Genomic DNA, 20,250 nt, shown 5'->3' with positions numbered 1-20,250 from the left:
GCTGATCTAACAAAGGAGGTGAGAGATCTCCAAAAAGACAGGCAGAGCAGCAATAAGGAGCTGACCGCACTAAGAGAGGAGCTGCAGGAGAGAAAGAGAGCAGAGGACAGGCTGCAGGAGCAGATAGATCACCACCCTATGACCTGCCCTCACACAGCAGAGGAGCCCAGCTCAACCAGCCAGACTTCCCCAGCCCTGGCTGCTGCACCCCTCCTCCCCAACCCACAGAACAGCCTCCCACTGACAGTGGCACCCACACAGACCAGCCACACCCCAGCTCCAACACCCACCAGCCCCCCCTCTGCCCCCCCCAGTCCAGAAGAAACACTGGCTGACATCGTCCTGTTAATGGACTCAAATGGGAAGTATGTTCAGGAGAATAAACTTTTCCCTAGACACAAAACGAGAAAGGTGTGGTGCCCAACAACGCAAAGTGCCATGGAGCTGCTTGATAAGAACCATCTCGGGTCGCCAAGCCACATAATCATACATACCGGAAGCAACGACCTGCGTGCTCAGCAGGAGAGGGTGGCGACTTCACTACGGGGAGTGATTGAGAAGGCCTCCGCAATCTTCCCCAACTCAAGAATCATAGTGTCAACCCTTCTACAGAGGAGGGACTTCCACCCTGCCACAATCCAAAGAATAAACGCCAGCCTATCCCGGGACTGTGCCCTGCGACCCAATGTACACCTGGCCCACCATCCCACCCTCGATCTGGACTGTCTCTATGACCATGTTCACCTGTACAGGGAGACAGTCCCCATCCTTGCCAAGACTCTCAAGGACGTCGCTTTAAACCGCAGCCCGAACTCTCCACCCAGGAACAGCGGAGCAATCTCCACCCCGCCGAGATCACCGAGACAACATCCCGGACCAGCACCCTGGACCCCCCAGCCACGACCACAGCACCACCAACCTCAATGCCCACCACAGCCAGCGCAGCACAGACCACCCCAGCCCAGCTTCAGAGCCACCCAGATGAGGCCTACCACCCCCCTCCTCCCCACCGCAGACCCACACCTGGAGGAGCCACAGCCCAGCAGGCAGAGCTACGCACAGGCTGTGAGAGGAGCAACTGGCCCAGCCCCCACCAACCAAATGAGTGACATTAAACAAATGCTGAGTCTACTATGCTCACATGTGATGGGCCGAGGGTCATAGTAAGATGAGCACAAGAACTCCACCATTCTCACACTACATCCACCCAAGTGGCATGACACAAATTCTATCTAAATGATAAACAAATCACATTTGCAAAATAAGAGTTTACTTTAATTGAAAAATCCTATTTTAATGGTTCTTCTTGGATTGTGAGTGTTTGTCTCATTTTGAAAGGTAAAGAAAAGAGAAAAAAAAAAGTTATGAAGTCTTTTTACGTTGCATGTTGGAATATACAAGGATTGAAGTCCTCTGCTTTTGGGCTAAAGAGCAGAAACCCAGACTTCCTGAAAGAAATTGATGATGTTGATATTTTAGTACTACAGGAAACATGGTGCAGAGGTGATGTTTCCACTGGCTGTCCACTAGGTTATAGGGAGATAATCATACCATCCACTAAATTAAAAGGAATCAAACAGGGCAGAGACTCAGGGGGAATGCTAATATGGTATAAATCTGAACTAATTAATTCAATCGAATTGATCAAAACAGGAGAATTCTTTATCTGGTTAAAAATCAACAAGGAAGCTATCTTGACAGATAAAAATGTCTTCCTCTGTGCCACATACATTCCCCCCTCAGAGTCACCCTACTTCAACGAAGAGAGCTTCTCCATTCTAGAGGGAGAGATTAGTCACTTTCAGGCCCAAGGCAACGTACTGGTCTGTGGAGACCTGAATGCTAGAATAGCAGAAGAACAAGACACTATTAACAGTCATGGGGATAAACACCTACCAGGAAGCAATAACCTTTCCCTCCCCACATACCCCCACAGAAACAACTATGACAAAGTGAAAAACAAAAATGGATTACAGCTCCTGAGGCTCTGTCGAACACTGGGTCTGTACATAGTCAATGGCAGGCTGAGAGGAGACTCTTTTGGTAGGTACACCTACAGCTCATCCCTTGGCAGCAGCACTGTAGACTACTTCCTCACCGACCTAAACCCAGAGTCTCTCAGAGCCTTCACAGTCAGCCCACTAACACCTCTCTCAGACCACAGTAAAATCACAGTGTATCTGAGAAGAGCAGAACCCAACCATGAAGCATCATGGCCCAATCAATTACATGGTACTAAACAAGCCTATAGATGGAGTGCAAACAGTACAGACATCTACCAAAAAGCAATTAGTAGCCAAAAAATACAATCTCTCCTGGACAACTTTTTAGCCTTAACATTCTCCTTCAGCAATGAAGGTGTAAATTTGGCCGTTAGGAACATAAACTTTATATTTGACAAATTAGCCTCCTTGGCTAATCTAAAGAAGCATAAGAGCAAACCAAAAATAACAGATAATGAAAAATGGTTTGATAATGATTGCAAAAATCTAAGAAAGTCATTGAGAAATATATCTAATCAAAAACACAGAGAACCAGACAACAAAAATATACGCCTTCAATATGGGGAAACACTGAAGCAATACAAACGCACCCTAAGAACAAAAAAGGAACAGCACATTAGAAATCAGCTGGATGGAATTGAGGAATCCATAGAATCAAACCACTTCTGGGAGAATTGGAATAAATTAAACAAACCTCATCATGAGGAGTTGGCTATCCAAAATGGGGATATGTGGAGAAATCACTTTGCAAACCTCTACAGCAATATAACAAAGAGCCCAGAACAAAAAGATATACAAGATAAATTACAAATCCTTGAATTAGCAGTCAAAGACTATCAGAATCCTGTGGATACCCAAATTACAGAAGAAGAATTATTGGAAAAAATATGCAATCTCCAACCCAAAAAGGCCTGTGGTGCTGATGGGATTTTAAATGAAATGATCAAATATACAGACCACAAATTCAAATTGGCTATACTCAAACTCTTCAACATTATCCTCACTGCAGGTATTTTCCCCGATATTTGGAACCAGGGATTGATCACACCAATCTATAAAAATGGAGACAAATTTGACCCAAATAATTACAGAGGAATATGCGTTAACAGCAACTTGGGGAAAATTCTCTGCAGTATTATAAATAGCAGACTACATCATTTCCTTGACGAACACAACGTCCTGAGCAGAAGCCAGATTGGATTTCTAAAAAATTATCGTACAACAGACCACATTTACACCCTCCACACTCTAATTGATAAACAAGTTAACCAAAACAAAGGCAAAATCTACTCGTGTTTTGTAGATTTCAAGAAAGCATTTGATTCAATTTGGCACGAAGGTCTTTTTTATAAACTAATAGAAAGTGGTATTGGAGGGAAAACATATGACTTTATTAAATCAATGTACACTAAAAACAAATGTGCGGTTAAAATTGGCAACAAGCAAACAGACTTCTTCTCTCAGGGGCGGGGAGTGAAACAGGGCTGCCCAATAAGTCCAACATTATTTAACATCTACATTAATGAATTGGCAAAAACATTAGAAGAATCGGCAGCACCTGGTATCACCCTACACAACACTGAAATCAAGTGTCTGCTGTACGCAGATGACCTGGTGCTGCTGTCTCCCACTAAAGAGGGGTTACAGCAACACCTAGATCATCTTCACAGGTTCTGTCAGACTTGGGCTCTGACCGTTAACCTAAAAAAAACAAATATAATGATATTCCAAAAAAGGTCCGGAAATAAGGATGACAAATATAAATTCTATTTGGACACAGTTCTATTAGAACACACCAAAAACTACACATATCTAGGACTAAATATCAGCAACACAGGTAGCTTTCACATGGCTGTGAATGAGCTGAGAGACAAAGCAAGAAGAGCATTCTATGCCATTAAAAGGAACATCAAAATTGAAATTCCAATTAGAATCTGGCTCAAAATTTTTCAATCAGTTATAGAACCAATTGCTCTATATGGCAGTGAAGTATGGGGTCCGCTGTCTAATAATGAATTTACTAAATGGGACAAACATCCAATTGAAGTATTGCATGCAGAGTTTTGCAAGACTGTATTGCAAGTACAAAGAAAAACTCCAAATAACGCATGTAGGGCAGAATTGGGCCAATATCCCCTCCTCATTCGAATAGAAAAAAGAGCCATCAAATTTTACAACCATCTAAAAACAAGTGACCCTAAAACATTCCATCACACAGCTCTACAATGTCAAGAGATGAAACCAGAGAAGAGTCCCCTCAGCCAGCTGGTTCTGAGGCTCAGTTCACCAACCCAAACCAACCCCATAGAGCCTCGGGACAGCCCTCAGAAAATCTGGCCCAACCAAATCATCACAAAACAAAAAGAAAAATATATAACCTATTGGAAAGACACCACAAAAAATCAAAGTAAACTTCAATGCTATTTGGCTCTAAACAGACAGTACATGGTGGCAGACTATCTGACCACTGTGACTGATAGAAAACTGAGGAAAACATTGACTAGGTACAGACTCAGTGAGCACAGTCTGGCTATAGAGACCGGTCGTCACAGACAAACCTGGCTGCCCAGGGAGGACAGGCTGTGCTCACTCTGCTCCAGGGGAGAGGTAGAGACAGAAGTGCATTTCCTACTACACTGTGACAAATACTCAGACCTAAGAGCATATTTCTTTCCCAAAATTATAATTCAATACAAAGAATTTGAAACTATAAAAGATAAAGAAAAATTCAAATATTTATTGGGTGAAAAGCCAAAATGTGCAGTTTTGGCAGCCAAATATGTGTCCTCCTGCCACAGCCTGAGGGACAGCCAGTGAAAAATGCAAAGTAATGTTGATAATATTTCCCATTTAGCTTAGTTTTGTTTTGTCTTTCGTACCAGGTCATGTGTCTTCTCAGTCATGTTGACACTGGTCTACTACTGTTGCTTTAATGTATTGTTGTTCTGATTAATATTGTTGTTGTAGCTGTTATTAATGGTAATCCCATGTCCACTACTACTATTATTATTGCTGTTAATCCCACCATTTATTTATATATAAATATATATATATTTTGTGTATATATATATACATATATATTTTATTTAAATTTTTCGATATGTATACTTTGACAATGTAAGTAATAATAACTTGCCATGTCAATAAAGTCAATTGAATTGAATTGAATTGAATTGAATTGAGAGAGAGAGAGAGAGAACCCTTGTTGGGTCAACTCCCCTGTCGGCAGCTGCATTCTTCACATGCTTGGAGAACTGACATCTCTCATCACTGGCATTTCAGCGCACAGAGCAAAAGGTCACCAGGCTATGACATAACTTAGTTTGGCAGGTAACACGGACTGCTAACTTCCCATGAGCATCTTCTGCAGGGAATGTGTGTGGTGGGGATGGAGGCACTGACAGCTGGAGATCAGACAGGCCCTGTGATCAGATAGAGAGACACTTGACTTATTCAACCAATTACTATAACCCTGATTCCTCATGCTGTTTAGTAGGCCTAGAGACCAGCGTTTCCCAAACTCGGTCCTGGGGAACCCAGATTTGTTTTTTTCCCCCCTAGCACTACACAGCTGATTCAAATAATCAAGTCATCATCAAGGTTTAAATAACCAACTCATCATCAAGCTTTCAATATGAATCAGCTCTTTGGCGCTAGGGCAAAACCCCAAAACCTTTTGGGTCCCCAGGACTGAGTTTGGGAAACACTGGTCTAGACGTTGATGAAACTGAGTGTCTAGTGAGAAGTGAGGCTGACCAACAATGAGGTAGCGGAAACAAACCCAGCCAACCTCAGTGACTGAACAAACAACAGGGTCAACAAACTATGGTGTGGTAAAGAAACACACTGCAGTGATATCGTAGGTTCCTAGGGGATGTAATGACTATTAATGCCTGCATTCCTCTAGCACAGTGGTCCCCAAACTGTGGCCCCAGAGCTAGCCTGTGAAGGGCATGATTTTGTTGGATTTTTAAGGAACTCAATCCGGCTTCCAATTTACCCCTGAACGTTGTGGTAACAGCAGAATGCACAGGGTGCAATTTCGAAATTGGGTAGTGCATCATCAGTTCCTCTTGTCATCTTAGTCATTGCAGACCCTAGAGAGCTATTTATAACTTCTCAGAAATGTACAGATCAATTAGCCCATGTCAGCTAACATTTTGTAGCCCATTGATTTTGTTTGTCAATGTCTGAGTCACTCAAATATCACATAAACACATAAGACATAGGGAAATGTGGAGGATTCCAGGAAATGTACTTTAATGTTCTCTGCACCACACCATGACAAAATGTGGAAAATTGCTGGAAATTAGCTTTAAACATGCAACATTTTCTCTCCGCCAACAAGAGGAGTGTGAACAGTTTGTGTCATGAACAGTGCTTGTGCCAATATAAAGTGGGGAGGGGATGTTCCCCAATGCTGGAAAGGGTGCCTGAGTAAAAGAGTTTTGGAACCTCTGCTCTACCACACATCACCTTGGCCTGTCCCTCCCTGCTAGTGTTGGCATTCCAGCCAGCCAGGCTATGTTTACCTAATCTGTCCTCATCAAGCTGGATAAACAGGAGTGTGTGGTGTTCATTAGTCTGCCGGACTCATTAACCACATGCTTCTAATTATCGCCAATCATGCCTCGTCCTGGATGCCTCTGGCTCTGCCGTCACTGCAGTGGTGGGCTCTAGATAGAACATAGCTGACATGTTGGCAAAATTGATGGAAGCTTCAACCTTCTAGAACAGGGATGGGCAACTTTGACGGTGACAACTCGTGACAGCGAAGATAAACATTTGAAGTTTTAAAGTTAATTTCCTGCCATTCTGCACATCTTGCCGTGGTGCGTAGAGAATTTATTTAAGTTTTATAACTAATTTCATGCAATTCTAAAAAATTTGCCATCGGGCAGATTTTTTTTAATACACATTTTGCCATAGAGTGGAGGAAAATGTTTGCAGTTTTTAATATGATAACTGATGATCAACGGGCCCCAAGCTGTTTGGTAATTCGACCATGCTTACTACAAGTTTAGATAGCTGGCCGCAAGACGAACGTACCAATAAGAAAAAACATGTCATGGGCTAATTGTGTGACTTCTGATGCACAACCAAATATCGAAATTGTGTATTTTATTATTCTAACTCTCAACAGTAAGTTGAGACCCTGAGTTTCCCCCCCAAAAAATTATTCAAATTGGTCCGCGTGCCTTCAAAAATGGGGGCCGCCAGTTGCCCATCCCTGTTCTAGAATCTAGAAATCACTACTCTGAAAAGACTCAAAGAGAAGCGTCCAGATAGCCCTTCACAGGCTAGCTAGCCGACATCATATCTCAATGGCCTGTCATGTTGTCATGAAATGGGCTTTTAACCAGACATGTCCCTACCTTCTTATGTGGTTGTGGACAGGGTTTGTGGTAAGGCCTTTGCACGAGCCCAAACTCAACAAGAGGAAAAGCAAACAAATAGTGGGAAGAGAGGAGGAGGTCAGACCTTTGATGTCAGATCCTCTGGAGGTTGGCTTGTTTGCCCTAGTCTGTTTCCAGTAAAACATGATGCTTGAGTGTGTGGGGTGTGGAGTGTCAACACCAGTGTGTGTGTGTGTGTGTGTGTCTGTGTACTCTATTAGCATAGAACCACAGAACAAACCCCGGGGGCAATGCCTAGAATGGTGCCATGCCTTTATCACCGTAATTATCTTTCTGATTGCATTTTATTATGACGTTGGAAAACATGCCATTTTTATTATTCTCAAAAGCACATGTTTCTCCCGCTGCCCTTCAGGTAGAATAACAGTTCTCCATTCCATTCTATACCATGCCATTCCATGCAGTGTGAGCAGGATTCCTCAGTCAAGACCTGCATGCCCCTGGGGAGCGCTAATAACCCTTATCTGAAATGACCATCACCAGGATGCATCAGCAGGAAATCTTCATTTACGCTTATCACTAACTAGCCTGACCTGATGAGTGAGGAGGAGGGAGATATCAGTTGGTGGTTACGGCCGGAAGACCCGAGGGTCTCAGAAAACACACAACCTCGACACCTTCCAACTGATTGCAACAGTCAGGTAATTATGTAACTTCAAGATGAAATTGTAGCTATAGCTATTCAGGAGAGAATTGACCCAATGCAACAACAAAAATTTGTTTTACACATTTGAGAGAATCATTTCCAGCCATGCTAAACACATATTTCATAATTTATATAACAGTCACTGAGATTAAACCTGTATTTCGTTATTTAGCTAAAGGCAAAATCCTATTTACATTGCAAGGCAGGTAAGCAAAAGAAACAGCTTTCAAGACAAATATACGGATAAAAACTAGTCCTTTCCCCTTTTTACTCCCTATTAAATAATTTCATTAAGAACAGTTGTGTATTTTGTTTTGTTTGATGGCATACAGTGACTGCCATCAAACTAAAGTAATAACAGGGGAGCTCCCGAGTGGCGCAGCGGTCTAAGGCACTGCACTGCATCTCAGTGCTAGAGGCGTCACTACAGAACCTGGTTTGATCCTGGGCTGTATCAGAACCCGCCGTGATCGGGAGTCCCATTGGGCGGCGCACAATTGGCCCAGCGTCGTCCGGGTTGGGGGAAGGTTTGGCCGGGGTGGGCCGTCATTGTAAAATAAGAATTTGTTCTTAACTGACTGCCTAGTTAAATTAAGGTTAAAAAATAATAATAATAACATGAACTTAACATGAACAAAACATTTAGCAACTTAATCTTTCAAACTCACTTTTAAAGTAACAGATGCAGGGAGTGAGGCAGTTGTCTAGTGGTTTGAGTGCAAAAACATACAACATGTGACAACATAGGACTGATCAGAATTGAGAGATCCCTAACAATATTGTCCCTTTTGTGCCCCTGCCATTCACACAGACATACGTGATAGCCAGTAAAGGCCCTGTTTATTTTGGATTGCTACTGTACAAGCCTGGTCGGACATAGGGTCCCAATGGTGTGTGAGGGGTGAAGGGTCATCAGCTGAGATGCAGGTGAGGGTGCTGGTGGAGTTGGGTGACCAGTTCCTCCTCTGTAGGCTCCTGAATTTGTTCTCTGGAAGGTACAGTGGAGTTTTAAAGACAGGACACGAAACAGTGTCAAGAGACACACAACGAGTTGAAGCAGAGCGCGCTCATGCAGGCGACTGCTGTAGTCCACAACGTGCATTTAGGGCTCGTGCTCTTCTGACTTGTCCCTGCTAAACATAACAACAGCACCTTCGGCAAATAGTTCAGCAACATGCGTTTAGTTGATCGAGCGGTTAAAAGGGTGGGCGGATGTTTTTGCTACCAATTATATTAGTGATGGGGTAAAAATTGATACGGTTACATATCGCAATATTATTTTTGACGATTTTTACAACAAAAAAGTGCTAGTCGGCTGTACCTGCACCTAAACACCTAAGCTGTGCCTGCACCTAAGTATTGTGATAATATCATATCGTTAGGTCCCAGCCCTAAATTATATAACACATTATCTGCAAGCAAGGTCATGAAGAAATACATGCCATTTTACAGTTTGTTATCAGAAAGCTCACCAGACACAATTGCCCAGACAAAAGCATTTCCGAAGATTTTTTGGGAAAAGTGATTCAGTATTGAAACGTGAGTAGCCAAAGAGCATGGTTTTCGGCAGTTCACAGAGAACTGACAGAACCGCTGACAGTGAGGGTATCCCAGTTTGTGACTGACCTCTAGGCCTAAAACCAACAGCAGATAGTAGGAATATGCAACCACTCAGACAACAAACAGAAGCAAAAAAGCCAGAGCCAGAGTTAAAAAGCAGCTACAGAGTTGCAGCAACCTACCTGAACATGAGCTGGACGGTAGTCTCATAACCTGTTCGCTCAACGTCCGCCACTGAACACATGACACTCCGGTCCCACTTATAGATGAAGTTCTGTTACATAAAACAGAGGTATCGTGGAGTTCACATGTTTTTTTCAGAAACATCTTGCACTTAAAACACAGTAAGTACAGATCAGGCCAGCATAAGTTCATACATACCTCCAAGATGAGAGCCACAAACAAGTTGACCCACATGACAGAGGAGGTAAGCCACCAGGAGACAAAGTAGACCTTGGACCACCTGGGAGGAGAAAAGTAACCAGATCAACTGTTTACATGGACACATCACCATTACCCATAATCACTGTTTTACAAACGGAGCCCCATGCACAATTAACTTGTCTTCGTCCTCTTTAAGCAGGACAAATAATGACTATGCCCCCACTCCTACATGCATTTTCACCATTACTAGCCTTGTCCTGAGTTGGGTACAAAAGCTTGTTTAACCAACCAAACAGTTGCAATTCTTTAGGGCACAACTGAAATTAGATAAATATTATGAAGCGGGAGCTCATTAAAGTCAGGCATGGCCCCAAAAAATGAAAAGGACTGATGCGCTTCAGCGTCAACTGCTGCCCTCTAGTGGATAGGGAAACAAAGTGAAGCATCTGACAGTTGGATCATAAGACTCATGTATTGATTTGTATTATGGTTGGCTTACTCTGTGGTGTATCTGGTGTAGGCATCCATGAACACTTGCCAGTTATTCACCACCATGACATTGTAAAGGAGGACGAGGGAAGACTGAGCAAAACAGAGGGAGAGAGGAGAACGAAAACAGAGGTTCGTGTCCACTCTCTCTCAACATTTAGACACAATTTAAAGACTAATTGGATTGATCAGGACTGAAATGTCAACATACCCATCAAATACCATGGTGGGAATCTTGTAAAAGTTACTTCAGTGCATTATCCCTTTGAGAGGTTACCCCCACAACACTAGCTTTCCCAGTCAGAGCCAGTACAGATGAGGCACAGATAGAATGCCAACCATGTGTTTTACAGTTTCATTCCCTCCAAAGCGTATTCTCATTAAACCAGTCTCTTATGACAGTAGACAGGGCTATGCAGAGAATGCTATCGTTAAAGTCAGAATGTTCGCCTTGAGCTAAGCCTCTGTGTTCTCTGCCTATGATTCGGCTTCACGGCCTGGCAGAGTGAGAGACAAGAGAAGGGCACCTACACCAAAGTCGTCAAAGTTGTTTGGCCAGTAGCCCAGCTGCTCGTAGGAACCACACTCCACGGTGATGTTCTTCATACTGGAATTGGACATCACACTGTAGAGGAATACATACAAATCAACTTCAATTACCTCACACATTAAAACAGCCACATTAGCTGCTGTATGAGGCCATTGCTACTTTGAAGTTTGTGAATAGTGTACAAGCGTTCAAATACATCATTGTCAAACTGTACCTCATCTGCCCTGGAGCTGTGATGGCTCCCTGGAACAGCCAGATGCCAAGGACAGCAAACACATAGAACACCACCTAAAGAAGAACGAGGCGCAAAAACACAGATAGATGTTAGCTGTGATAGGGAATCCATGACGTCCAGCAAAACAGACGCCTAGTGTATAGACATGCATTTCAAATGACTAGTTGGATGAGAGAACAAAAAGAGAGGAAAAAAACAAGTGGCGTTGAGTCACTCACCACTAGTATTCCTGCAAAAGCTCTGAGGTTTTTCACCAGGTCAACCAAAGTACTTGCTATGAGGGCCATCAGCTAAAAGAGGCATTAAAACACAAGGAAGACTATTTCTATAGTGTAATACCAACATCCATAACCAGAGATGATAAAGACATTGGCTGTACCGGCATGAATTTACAACAATACAAATCTATTGACATACCGTTACACTAAAATAGAGCAAACGTCAAGCAATAAACCATTTCCACCATTAGGTGGAGCCAAATACAACGTCTCATCACATACATTTAATTATTATTATTTGTTTATTTTTCCTTTATTGAACTAGGCAAATTAGTTAAGAACAAATTCTTATTTACAATGACGGCCTACCCCGGCCAAACCCAGACGACGCTGGGTCAATAGTGCGCCGCCCTATGGGACTCCCAATCACAGCCGGATGTGATACAGCGTGGATTTGAACCGGGAACTGTAGGCACGCCTCTTGCACTGAGATGCAGTGCCTTAGATCGCCGCGACACTCGGGAGGCCCAAAACGACGGCACTACTTCTACCCAGGGGCACCACTTCCTCACCTTGATATCAGGGATGATTCGGAGGAGACGGACGACGATGAGCATGTTGACCAGACGCACCATCTCCCACAGAGACATCAGACCACGCGACGCTGGGTTCCTGGGACAACAACACCACACAAAGGTTTATTCAATCTCACAGTGCTACTTAGTTAGTTACTTATCGTTCATCCATTCGTAGTGTTTCATTCAGTAACACTCTTCCTCTGCTATGTTTATCATGTGCATCACCATGTACCATATCTATATGTCCATGTTTCTATTCCTGTTTTCGACCATCCCCATGTACCTGTGTGTGAGTGTGTGTGTGTGTGTGTGCGTAAACAAAGTTACTCTTTCATCACTATTGTAACTGTATATACAAATGAGCACCATCCTTCAAGACAATTTCCTTATACAGAATATATTTGTTGAGAGAGAAATATGACCGAAGTGAAGACACCAACCATTTAGGAAACGGAAGCCTGTAGGTGGCAAAAATGGTGATCTGAAGGACCTGTTAAAAAAAAAATCAAATACTTTTGAGTTATATTACCAAGACAGAAATATGCTTAAAGGGGCAGTATGTAGCTTTTTGGGGGGCGACCGGACCAAATTCACATAGAAATGTGAGTTATAGATCTGAGAAGCGGTAGATCGATTCGATGTGCACTTTTTCTATGCTCCCTGTTAAGTTACGTTTTAGCAAGCATCTTTTCTCTTTCGGTTTTGTATACCAGCTTCAAACAGTTGAATACAAGATATTTGGTTAATGAAAATAAATTTCAGAGCAGTTTAGACTGCACAATGATTCTCTACACACTATACATTGTTAAACTGAAATTAGGAGAAGCATTGAAATGGTTGAGTGATTTCTACATATTGCACCTTTAATATGTTTCCTTTCATTTACAGAATATCTTACCAGAAGGCAAACTGTGAGAAGTCCATCAAATATATTGTTTCTGTATGACAGGTAGCCTCTCCACCCAAAGGCTAATATCTTAAGACTCATCTCCATCAGGTAGTATAGAATAAAGAAACAGTTAATAACTTCCATGTAGTAGTCATCCCGCTCTGCAATGGACTTCTCGGAGTCAAGCACCAGTATGGTCTGCAACACACAGAGAGAAAAGGTGTGTAAGGCGTGCGTACTGGCGGTAGAGAAGTCAGGCGCAGGAGAACAAAGACTGTGTTCCAACGGCGCAGTTTAATGATAGAAATCGCCGTGAACAAAACACAATAATCATAATGGGACTAAACCCCAGACATAACGTGCACAAGCACTTACAAAAAACAATACCGGACAAGGACATGTGGGGAACAGTTTTAAATACACAACATGTAATTGATGGGATTGAAACCAGGTGTGTGGGAAGACAAGACAAAACAAATGGAAAATGAAAGGTGGATCGGCGATGGCTAGAAGACCGGTGACGTCGACCGCCGAACGTCGCCCGAACAAGGAGAGGGACCGACTTCGGAGGAAGTTGTGACACCGAGAGACCAAACAACTTGAGGCTCTGTCTAATATGATGGACACACAAACAACAGGCACGACATCCTGTCTGTAAGAAGGTCCTGGACTTACACAGATGCACATGACATTGGTCAGGGCCACGGCGTTGCCCACTACCGTAACATAGTAGTGGCTGAAAACCAACTGAAGCCTCTGGAGGAGTGAGGAGTTGTACTCTGGCTTTGGAGGGTGCTGCAGGAGAAAGACAATGAAGACTCGTCAAATCATACAGGAGCAATCTAGCTATCATTTAGACAAGTAAAATAAGCCAGTTTAGAACCAATATTGAAGTTAAATCCATTACAGTAACATTGATCCAGTGGAGAAGCACAGAGCAGTTAATGAGATGTGGCCCCACCTCTTTGATGCGGTCCTTGTCCAGCTCGTCAAAAAGCCTCCGGAAGGCTTCCCACTGGATAAAGCCATCTGACAACTGCTGCACTCTCTACACATAGAGAGAGGGAAAAAGAGAGAGAGAAAAAGAGGGAGAGAGGCACATTCAAAGGGAGCTATATTCAAATGTTTATCCAACACGTTCTAAAGATTTGCACCGTAGTCTTTTCTCACCTTGATGATGGCTTGTCTGTAGTAGGACTTCATTTGTACCCTCGCCATGACCTGCAAAGAGGCATCCACCCGCACACGCTCTCTGGGAGGGACAAGATGTAAGGCCATTCAGTGTGTGTGTGTGTGTCTTTGTCTGTGTAGGGATAAGGGTAAGAGAATGAGCAGTCTCACACATTCTCCTCTGAGTGTGTAGCGTCCTGACCCCGCCCCTGGCAGGACATGACCTCAAAGGCAGCTCTGACGCCCAGTCTCCTCCTTAGGATGGATGCCTGGACAGACATCTGCCACAAGAGAACAGTTTCATCATGATTACCTATAGGGTTTACACTGTACCTTAAAATGGTCTGATATTTAAATCATATCAATCCAGTGCCAGTCTTAAACTCACCAGCAGGTATCCCCTGAACTGGTTGTAAACAATGGCAGTTAGCAAGTTCATCAAGAAGTAGCTTCCTGAGAGCAGTAAATAAGACAAATTATCAACCTATTGTGTTACCACTCAATTAGTTTCATATTTTCCGTGTCTCTTAACAGTTCATTTGGTGGCTAGTTCTTACCAAAACCACTGAAGAGAATGAAGAAGATGGAGTATCCTCGGTTTAAGGAATAGGCCGGAATCATCACTGTTAAAAAAAACACGAAGACAGGCTTAGGTGGAGAAGACATCTGTACATTATGCAGCAGAAAATATATGTTTAATTCACTGTGACCTACACAGTGAACTTACCATCGGGGTTATTGGCTGTAGTGAGGAGCACCAAGAGAGAGGAGAGAGATGTGGGCAAGTCTCTGAAGTAGGCCTCCCACTCCCCATTTTGCTTAGGCTTCTAGGGACAAAACAGAGGTAATACGGAGATATTTAAGTCCCTTATAACAACAATGCTAAATGGACATTCATCGTGCTTTATCCTGGTCTTAATGGTCACGTGAGGGCGAGTTTCTGTACAGGTCTTTATTTAGACAAGTGTAATATGACACATCTACCACCGGTTGGTGTTAAAAGCTCTGTTAAAGCCTGTACCACCGGGGTGAATAAAACAGTAGTGAGGTAAGGTAAAAGGGCATATTCAGGCTTGAGAACTGGGCGTCAACAGAACAGCCAGCAGGGTGGAACAGAGCGTACCTCTCCTTTGGCAAAGAGCAGCATGCCAATCATGGTGAAGAGGCAGAGGTGGAGAGCCAGGAGCAGGATAACACTGGGAGGTAAGAGAGAGAGGAGGGGTGCATTAGACACACACCTCTGCAATGACAGTCAGGCCTATATACATATGCAAGTATATTAGGGTGCCCTCTGTGGGTCTCACATGTACTGAAACAAGAGTGAATCATGTATGTATATAAGCCTAAATATACCCTACGTTGCAGTTTCAGGGACCTATGTATGTGATCACAGAAGTGAGAGTATTTTGAGGTTGACGATAATTGTAAAGGTGTGAAGGGAAGGTATGAGATTGAACAAAGTGTTGGTGGCAAACACAACTACCTGGCTATCTCTGGGAGGGTCCTCTTGACGCACTTTAGGGTTTTCTTCATCAGGGTGGAGTTTTGAAGGAGGAAGAATGGCCGAATGAGTCTCCTAACTCGTAAGTTCTGCCGTCGACAACAAAAGGGAAAGAGCAACATTCCATTCGAATCTTTGCATTGCAAACCATGTCTTTATGAACTGTTAAATATTACAGAGGATGTTTAAACCAACATTATGAATATCCTCTCACCTGATCACAATACATACTCAACGTCAACGCCCAATCAATTACAGACGCTGAGACGGCCAAGATGTAGACCATCAACCACTTGCGCTTCCGAAACTCCTCCCAACCAATCAAGTAGCTCTGAGAACAATATATTCAGTTAGAGTCATATCTATTTTTATTGCAAATAAAGCCACAAAATGGATTTTCATGTAGAAGTTTCCCCATCTACTGTGTCTCTTCCCCGTTGGCATTGGCAGAAACGTGGTCTGATGGTTACCTTGGTAGCGAAGTCAATGGCAAAGATGACGAGGCAGACTATCTCTATGCCCTCTGTCAGGCCACAGGGGGGCTCCCAGGGGGGAGGTCTGAAGCGAGGGTCTGATGTGTAGGAGAATGACGAGGGCCTCTCGATGAAAGCCAGCATCAAGACGACCGCAATAGTCAGGTCCAGCCCCCTGAGCAACACAGACAGTCATATAGCAATGACACAAAACCCGTGGGGCTCAAACATCTGACTGAGAACGAGAACGGTGATGGCTAGCTTCACTGTCATAAAGTGCTCTTCTCACTACCCTTAACCACAGAGGAAGCTAAGACAGGACCGAGTTAAGACATAGCAATGCCGAGTGTGGTCACATATTGCAGTGAGATACATTGCAGAGGGGATATACTGACATCCTTCAGAGGATAGGACAAATATAAGAATAGAAGCGTGCAGAACCCTCCAGAACGATATACTTTGACTCACGACAGTAGCGACTTACCATTGCCATAACCTGGAGTAGTACCACCTGTACAGACGTAATGAGTTTGTATCCACTCTATGATTGATGGATCGGTACTGTAGAACGAAAAACACATTTCATTGTTTTGAAACCGCAGTTTAGGGGTAGTTCGTAATCAACACGAGTCATACAAATAATATGTGTCAATCAGTTACAGCGACAGTTCATACAAAGGATATATATGTTTCACCTGTATGGCGTCCTCAATAAACACAACAGCTTGCTGGAGGTAGAGATCCTCATCACCTGTGTATGAGGAGGGGGAAATGATCACGCATGTACATTGTCAAAAGCAAGTGCTGTGAAACAATCGTCGTTCTCAAGCTAATAAAGTCATACTCTGTATTGATTGAAAACAAAACATTGAAAACAAACCCGTCGCCCTATCTGTCGCTTTTCTCAAGCAAATTAATAAACCCCAACCAAACGTGCATCTCGTGATCTCCTTTTATCAGTGGCCACTGATTCTACAACAAAAACAGCGCAGTCAGTTCCACAGAGGTCAAAGTCTGAGCCCATATCCTAATCCTACAGTAGGCCTGTGTGCATGTGTATGCAGTAAAGTTCAACACTAGCCTGTCTGAATTCATCTTAGTCGTTCAAATATTCCAATTGAATTATACCCAAGTCTGGATGAATAGCGTGTTCCAAACATCCCTCGCCAGGTCAGATTAAATTAGCTACTGATTCCAGGCATTTTTCCACAGAGCTGATCGCACATCTAAATGTCAACTGAACCCTCTTTCACTTACTGGACTGGACTGTCACTTCAATTCAATTATCATTTTCGGTTTAAATCCAATTCATGAAGCTATTCTGATCTGTGATAAGAAGCCATATCATCTCCTGGATTTGTCTTTGTCCCCATTTGTTCCCCTTCAAATTTGTGAATGGGGATATTTCAGCCACACCCATTGCTGACAGGTGTATAAAATCGAGCAATCTCCACAACCATGCAATCTCCATAGACAAACATTGGTAGTAGAATGGCCCGTACTGAAGAGCTCAGTGACTTTCAACGTGGCACCGTCATAGGATGCCAACTTTCAAACAAGTCAGTTCGTCAAATTTCCGCCCTGCTAGAGCTTCCCTGGCCAGTGCTGTTATTATGAAGTGGAAACGTCTAGGAGCAACAACGGCTCAGCCGCAAAGTGGTAGTCCACACAAGCACACAGAATGGGACCGCCGAGTGCTGAAGCGCGTAGCCCGTAAAAATTGTCTTTCCTCGGTTGCATCACTCAGTACCGAGTTCCAAACTGCCTTTGAAAGCAGAGCTTCATTAAATGGATTTCCATGGCCGAGCAGCCGCACACAAGCCTAAGTTCACCATGCACAATGCCAAATTTGGGTGGAGTGGTGTAAAGCTTGCCGCCCTTTGACCCTGGAGCAGTGGAAAAGCATTCTCTGGAGTGATGAATCACGCTTCACCATCTGGCAGTCCAGTGGACAAATCTGGGTGTGACGGATGCCAGGAGAACGCTACCTGCCCAAATGCATAGTGCCAACTGTAAAGTTTGGTGGAATAGGTTTTTAATTCCAGTGACGGGAAATCAACGCTATAGCATACAATGATATTCTAGACGATTCTGTGCATCCAACTTTGTGGCAACAGTTTGGGGAAGGCCCTTTCCTGTTTCAGCATGACAATGCCCCCGTGCACAAAGTGAGGTCCATACAGAAATGGTTTGTCGAGATCAGTGTGGAAGAACTTGAACACTGACTGCGAGCCAGGCCTAATCGGCCAACATCAGTGCCCGAACTCACTAATGCTCTTGTAGCTGAATGGGTGCAAGTCCCCGCAGCAATGTTCCAACATCTGGTGGAAAGCCTTCCCAAAAGAGTGGAGGCTGTTATTCCAGCAAATGGGGGACCAACTCCAAATGAATGCCTATGATATTGGAATGAGATGTTCGACGAGCAGGCCACTTTTGGCCACGTAGTGTATTTCATTACATCACTGTCTTTCAAAAGCTTTGTGTGGGGTGTAAAGAAGAGCTACTGTACTGTACATCATCAGTAAGACGGGATGTCTGAAAAGGGCAGAGTAATCTAGGGCAGGGTAATCTAGGGCATCCTTGTTCAACAAGACATAACACAATGTGGAGTTTGGCATTTCAACCTGGCTTCAGGGCAATTCATAGGATTTGGGATGTTTATTGTTCCATTTAGTACAACAAGAAAGATAGGCTTCATTCAAATTCTCGACACACAGTTGAACCGTTTACCCAGAATTCCACTGCCTCTGCAATGTCACTCCACTGGTCAAACTTTTAAAGGTACATTTTCCAGTCATAATACATGGTCAGATGACTGTTTGATAGTCTTTCCCTTTTCAGATGACTATTCTTTTCTCCCCATATTTTGAAAGAACATGTCCTGCCCATAGAGCAATTGTTAGTACCCCAGACTGGATGACTCATATTAGACTTTGTTTCCCTCCACACTACCACTGCTGACAATTCTGTAAAATTTTATTTCTCCTTTATTTACCTAGTCAGTTAAGAACACATTCATATTTACAACGACTGCCTACCCCGGCCAAACAACGCTGGGCCACTACAACCACATTATGTGTCATCACTCATTGTGGCTGTCTGTGACAGGGCAACTTTTCTCAAAAGCAGTTCACAATTTGCTGCCAAAGAAAACTTCCTGTCAATGATTTCTACTGTCACCAAGCATCTTAAAGATTTTTTATAAACACATTTTGGACCACTCAAATAGAGTTTTGAGACATGAAAAACAATTGGTAACACTTTACACTATGTGGACAACTACAAATACCTAGGTGTCTGGCTAGACTGTAAACTCCCCTTCCAGACTCATATTAAACATCTCCACTCCAAAATCAAATCTAGAATCGACTTTCTATTTCGCAACAAAGCCTCCTTCACTCACGCCGCCAAACTTACCCTCGTAAAACTGACAATCCTACCGATCCTCGACTTCGGCGATGTCATCTACAAAATAGCTTCCAACACTCTACTCAGCAAACTGGATGCAGTCTATCACAGTGCCATCCATTTTGTTACCAAAGCCCTTTATACCACTCACCACTGCGACCTGTATGCTCTAGTCGGCTGGCCCTCGCTACATATTCGTCGCCAGACCCACTGGCTCCAGGTCATCTATAAGTCTATGCTAGGTAAAGCTCCGCCTTATCTCAGCTCACTGGTCACGATAACAACACCCACCCATAGCACGCGCTCCGGCAGGTATATCTCACTGGTCATCCCCAAAGCCAACACCTCATTTGGCCGCCTTTCCTTCCACTTCTCTTCTGCCAGTGACTGGAACGAGTTGCAAAGAACGCTGAAGCTGGAGACTTATATTTCCTTCACTAACTTTAAACATCAGCTATCTGAGCAGCTAACCGATCGCTGCAGCTGTACATAGTCCATTTGTAAATAGCCCACCCAATCTACCTACCTCATCCCCATATTGTTTTTATTTACTTTTCTGCTCTTTTGCACACCAGTATCTCTACTTGTACATCATCATCTGCTCATTTATCACTCCAGTGTTAATCTGCTAAATTGTAATTACTTTGCCGCTATGGCCTATTTATTGCCTACCTCCTCACGCCATTTGAACACACTGTATATAGACTTTCTTTTTTTCTATTGTGTTAT

The 20,250-nt window shown here is 43.4% G+C and overlaps 1 protein-coding gene across 1 annotated transcript; it reads right to left on the bottom strand.

Annotated features, from left to right (window-relative positions):
- Positions 1 to 6,218: 6,218 nt before the first annotated feature.
- LOC139576241 (two pore channel protein 2-like) lies at positions 6,219 to 17,039 on the bottom strand. Its single transcript, XM_071402068.1, has 23 exons — positions 16,809 to 17,039; positions 16,598 to 16,674; positions 16,111 to 16,288; positions 15,855 to 15,971; positions 15,623 to 15,729; positions 15,263 to 15,335; positions 14,867 to 14,966; positions 14,697 to 14,762; positions 14,528 to 14,592; positions 14,311 to 14,420; positions 14,140 to 14,221; positions 13,931 to 14,017; positions 13,645 to 13,764; positions 12,979 to 13,167; positions 12,521 to 12,570; positions 12,075 to 12,174; positions 11,503 to 11,574; positions 11,264 to 11,337; positions 11,031 to 11,124; positions 10,510 to 10,592; positions 10,008 to 10,089; positions 9,809 to 9,900; positions 6,219 to 9,054 (listed from the first exon to the last, which is right to left on the bottom strand). Exons 3-23 carry the CDS (start codon positions 16,255 to 16,257, stop codon positions 8,979 to 8,981), a joined length of 1,986 nt encoding a protein of 661 aa, XP_071258169.1. The 5' UTR covers positions 16,258 to 16,288; positions 16,598 to 16,674; positions 16,809 to 17,039; the 3' UTR covers positions 6,219 to 8,978.
- Positions 17,040 to 20,250: the final 3,211 nt, after the last annotated feature.

This window comes from Salvelinus alpinus, chromosome 5 (assembly GCF_045679555.1).
Source record: "Salvelinus alpinus chromosome 5, SLU_Salpinus.1, whole genome shotgun sequence".
NCBI lineage: Eukaryota > Metazoa > Chordata > Actinopteri > Salmoniformes > Salmonidae > Salvelinus > Salvelinus alpinus.
This window is presented reverse-complemented; position numbering and strand designations above follow the sequence as displayed.